The sequence below is a fragment of the Chaetodon trifascialis genome, chromosome 15, assembly GCF_039877785.1.
Source record: "Chaetodon trifascialis isolate fChaTrf1 chromosome 15, fChaTrf1.hap1, whole genome shotgun sequence".
Classification (NCBI taxonomy): domain Eukaryota; kingdom Metazoa; phylum Chordata; class Actinopteri; order Chaetodontiformes; family Chaetodontidae; genus Chaetodon; species Chaetodon trifascialis.
In genome coordinates, this window is record NC_092070.1 from 25,449,367 (window position 1) to 25,454,366 (window position 5,000).

At 47.8% G+C, this 5,000-nt stretch overlaps 2 protein-coding genes across 3 annotated transcripts in view; one reads left to right on the forward strand and one right to left on the reverse strand.

Moving 5' to 3' along the window:
* LOC139342960 (MBT domain-containing protein 1-like) overlaps positions 1-2,022 on the reverse strand; it is a 9,192-nt gene extending 7,170 nt beyond the window's left edge. For both annotated transcript variants that reach the window (XM_070980295.1, XM_070980294.1), the window contains exons 1-2: positions 1,908-2,022; positions 352-592 (exon numbers count right to left, since the gene is read on the reverse strand). In XM_070980295.1, the coding sequence (XP_070836396.1) occupies positions 352-592; positions 1,908-1,928 (262 nt within the window). In that variant the 5' untranslated portion in view covers positions 1,929-2,022. The remainder of the gene's footprint in view (positions 1-351; positions 593-1,907) is intronic.
* A 1,248-nt stretch (positions 2,023-3,270) lies between these two features.
* Positions 3,271-5,000, forward strand: part of LOC139343747 (keratin, type I cytoskeletal 47 kDa-like) — a 7,447-nt gene continuing 5,717 nt past the window's right edge. Inside the window, exon 1 of the mRNA XM_070981526.1 lies at positions 3,271-3,486. Coding sequence (XP_070837627.1) covers positions 3,271-3,486 — 216 coding nt within the window. The remainder of the gene's footprint in view (positions 3,487-5,000) is intronic.

The window sequence follows — 5,000 nt, forward strand, 5'->3', positions numbered from 1 at the left end:
AAACAAAGCGAGCCGAGCCGCTTTTCCATGTTGACGAGAGTATTAAATGATAATTAATGGACATTTAGAATAGATAGAAATGTGCGATTGATTTGATTTGATTAATCGTGAGTTAACTATGACATTCATGACATTAATCGCGATTAAATATCTTAATCGATTGACAGCACTACTAATATTAATCAGTTTATTACTGAACCTGCCCGTCACACTGCACACCTGTAGGAAACAGGTGTGCTCGCGGCAGTTTTACTCAAACAAACAGGAAGAAGTCGTGTGTTTGTTGGGGACTACTTTCAGCGGCGGATGAATCCACATGTGGTGCAGAAGGACCATCAGGCCTTCACTGACCCATGCCCGCCTTTCCGTCAGGGTAGGTGTACACCTGCCCGTTGGTCTTGATGAGTGTGAGGGAGGAGGAGGAGGAGGTGGGCGTCACCCCTCCTCCTCCTCCTCCTCCCAGCTCCTCTTCGTCACTGTCCTCCGGGCTGGACGCTCCGCTCCCCGCGCTGGACTCGGTGCTGCAGCTGTCCTCCTCCAGACCGTCCAGCATCCCGAAGGAGTCACGGCGCTTCCTGGACGGACGCTCCACCTGAGGACGAAGGAGACGCTGTCACAGAGACGCCCCCCCCACACACACACACCCCGCGGTGGACAGGAAGTACAGTTACTTACCTACTGTTAGCTGACCTTTCTACTTCTACTGTAGTTCAGAGCAAAATACTGCTCTTTACTTGATCGGTTGATTTCTGCATGACATGGATGTTTGTTTTTCTATTCTCAATGAACTTTCATGTTCTTCCTCCACCACTGCTTATACTGCACCGACACACTGCATTCAGTGCAGTGAAGCAGCTCACAGCCAATCAGAGCGGGAAGAACAGACCAGGAGCTGATCGAAGAGCAGCTGATCAATGATGTTGTCAAACTGTTTGAGTCCTTTTCGAGCAGCAGCAACATTTTCTCAAATATGATGTTTGTTCTTCTTCTTTGACTTCAAACTGAATGTTTACCATCATGCAGCTGCAGACTAACTGTAGCTCACACACACACACACACACACACACACACACACACACACACACACACACACACACACACACACACACACACACACACACACAGCTGTTGCATGCAGGGGTTTGGTCAGTGAGTTTGGGGCTGTGGGTCGCTGCAGTGCGGAGGCAGACAGGCTCAGACCGGATCCACCACATCAGGCACCAAATGACCTCCAAAATTCTGCCAATTTGAAGCTTCTTGGGTCGCAGCCGCCGGGATGGAGCTCATGTGTCACAGCCCGGGCTGAGGGTGACTCAGCTGAAGCCTGCCTTGAATCCGGCGCACGTGAACAGTCCGTCAGAGACAGCGCGTGTTTGTCTGATTGACTCAGCGCGCCAATCGCTGCTCTTGACTGAGCGCTGTGCTGAGTGTGAGCGGAGCAGGTAAACAGCAAAGTGTCACTTCACTCAGGTAGAAGATACCTGGCTGAGGCTCCATACATGCCGAATAAGAATAGAGGCTGAAAGGACGGTCACTGAGTTAAAGTGCTTATCAGCGAGATGTGGACCGAGGAGTTTTAACCCTAACCCGACAGAACAACACGCAATCCAATTATAAAAGGATAAGATTTGAGCCAATTCAGAGAGTATTTGCGCAGTAATTTTGCGCCGAACAAAAGTTTACATTGAGCTCATGAATAAAAAAGTAAAACGTCATTTCAATGACGTTTATACTGACGTCGGAGAGCAAGTGAACTTAGAAGTAGAAGGTTTCTCAAAGGAGTTTTGCGCGGACTTTCTGTCAGCGCTGGCTCTGAGCAGCCTTTAACGCCGCTGTGCACCGCGATCACAACCACAACAAAGGAGGGAAACGGGCTTCCGGCCGCAGAGGGAAGCCTCGGGACTCACCAGGTCTCCGGGGTTTTCCATCAGAGCGGGCCGCGGGGTGACACACTCACTGAAACACGAAAACCCGCAAAATAATCCTTAAAACCCAGCGGCAGACATATCAACAAAATTATCATAGTTCCAGTGCGCATGCGCCGGGTCCTCTGCTGCTGACCTCTCATTGGCTGCTGTCTCTCCTTCGTGTGGGCTCTTCAGGTGTGCTGGTGGTCCCGCCATCGACCCCTGCTGGACAGAAGCTGAACCTCGGTCCTGCGCGGCTGAAGCACAGAGCAGGTTGGTTCCTCTTCTTCACCTGAATCTGCTGTGGAAAACGTCCTGGATGGTCCCAGAGCCGAAGACGTGAACCTCACAGGCTGGTGGCTCTGACATCACGCCTGAAGAAGACCCTGGAGGGGCTGGTCCTTGTCCATCCATCAGTGGACCTGCTGCAGGCCGTCCATCAGCCTGTCCTCGACCTCCCATAGATCCCTCTCTCACCTGGAAAGACTGGAAAGGAGAGACGCCGCAGCTCCTTCCTGCTTCCACTCGACCACGCGCTCGGTCACGTGTGACATCAGCGGATCCTGAGCTGTGAATTCAGCTGCTGTCTGTTTGCCTCATTATTCACTCGCACGTCACGTCTTGTTCTTTCTTGCCGATGCTTCTTGTCTTTCCACTCTGTCCTTTGTCCCCACTGTGGGATTAATGAGGAATGATCTATCTGACCGTATGTTGTGAATGAAAACACGTCCAAACCTTCACCTCAGTGCATCCAGCAGCAGAGCAGAGACTCCATCATTAAACTGGTTTAATAAGTGGTCGTTAACAGAGGAGCTCTGCACTGACCGAGCGCAGGCTCTCATTCTGCGAGAGGCAGCAGAGCATGAAGGATTTTTAAACTCTGATGCATGAACTGAAAACAGCCGGCAGCAGCGCAGAAACACCAGAATTACACAAAGATTTCTAAGTTGGCTTGTGATTATGAAGGGCTGCTGAGAGCGCAGCAGGTCTGACGCCTCAGGTTACAGAACTCTGTGATCCAGAACATCACAGGACAAGTGAAAACCTGACTGTCTTTTTATTTCATACGTCTTTCTAAAGCGTTTCTAAAGGGTAGGGCCCCGTCCTGCTGAAACCTGTTCCAGATATCTCAGTTTAAAGGTTAATGCAGATTAAATCCTCGCTCCATCAAGTCCTGACACACCTGCAGCAGAAACAACCTCTGGGACAGCAGAAGGCTTCACGTCCACAGCGAGGAGCTGAGACACACTCAGAGATGTAGGAGCAGAGTTAACACAGACGACCTGTTTGACATCAGACCTCAGCGAGCGTTCAGGAGGATAGATGAGCACAGATAAGATCGCCAGCACAGGGCCGTGATGCGATGACACCGTGGCAGCTTCTCCGTGCGAGCAGAGCCAACCAGGCGGCTTTGGGCTACCGTCTTCATCACGGGCCTGGACGTCCGCTCCATCACAGCACAGCTGTGGCTGTTACAGCTGCTGCTGTGGCTCCGGACAGCAGCAGGAGCTTCTGTTTGTCCAGAGAGAAGGACACCCTGCAGCAGCTGAACGGCAGGCTGGCCTCGTACCTGCGGCAGGTAAGACACGCATGAGGCGCAGCAGGAAGTTCATCCTGCAGCAGCACAAAAACACCAGAATCCAGCTGACATTCATTAATCATCATTGATTATTGCTCAAAATTAAGAGTGCATAAAAATGCTACATTTCTCAAAGGAGCTCATTTTTTCCAAAATGAAACCAACATTTAAAATGAAGAGTAATTATTCTTTCAAACAAGGACAAACAACCAACAGTAGTCGATTTCCAAACGGAGATTTGAATGCACTCAATCATTCGCCTTGCTTTGATTTGCATCTGTTTTGTCATTCTTTGATGGACGACGTGCAAATAGTCAAAAACCTCATTACTGTCCTCCCCGATGGGTCCAGCAGCAACGCAAAAACACCAGAATCAGACTGAGATTCGTAAGTTATCAGTTATTTAGGCTTTAAAGAACAGGAGAAAGTAAAAATACCAAATTTCTCAGTGGAGTTTTGCATTGACTGAGGGCAGCGTCCGTCATTTCTAAGTGAAGGACTGATGTCTTTTAAAGCTCAGGAGGACATTAAAGCAGCAGGTGTTTTAATGGAGTTTTGAATGGACTGAAACGACGACTGTTTCTTTCACATCTGTCTTTTACTCTTTGATGCATGAAAGCCAACATTAAACTGAAAGGAATGAGTGAAGATTAATTACAGAAAAACATGAGGACAGCAGGTTTTTAATGGAGGTTTTTCTTGACTGAGTACCGTGTTTCTTCTTACTTTGACGGGTGGAAACTTTGGACTGTAACTTTGCAAAATGAAAAGATGAAAAAAGCTGATTTCTCGTTGAGTTTTACGCTGACTGAAACGTGCAGCAAGATTTCAAGATTTATTCATTTAAGACCTTCAAACAGCTTGTTGATTGTATATGAAACAGTTCAAAATGTCACAGTTTTTGTGTTTCTTCTTGTAAAACACTGGATTTTTTAAACTTCCTCTAACAGTCAGTGAGTGTAACTAAACACATTTACTGCAAACGTGATGATCTTCTAGAATCTGAAGCACTGATGAAGATTAAAGCAGCAACAGGAGATGAAGGAGTTCAATGAGCTGAAACACCTGCAGCAGGAACATGGATGAACACATGAATGAACACATGAACACAGCAGGAACATGGATGAACACATGAATGAACACATGAACACAGCAGGAACATGAATGAACACATGAATGAACACATGAATGCAGCAGGAACATGAATGAACACATGAATGAACACATGAACACAGCAGGAACATGAATGAACACATGAATGAACACATGAATGCAGCAGGAACATGAATGAACACATGACCGCAGCAGGAACATGAATGAACACATGAACGCAGCAGGAACATGAATGAACACATGAACGCAGCAGGAACATGAATGAACACATGAACGCAGCAGGAACATGAATGAACACATGACCGCAGCAGGAACATGAATGAACACATGAATGCAGCAGGAACATGAATCCACAGACAGCAGAGAGAAACACTCTGACAGGAACACTTTACTCACACATG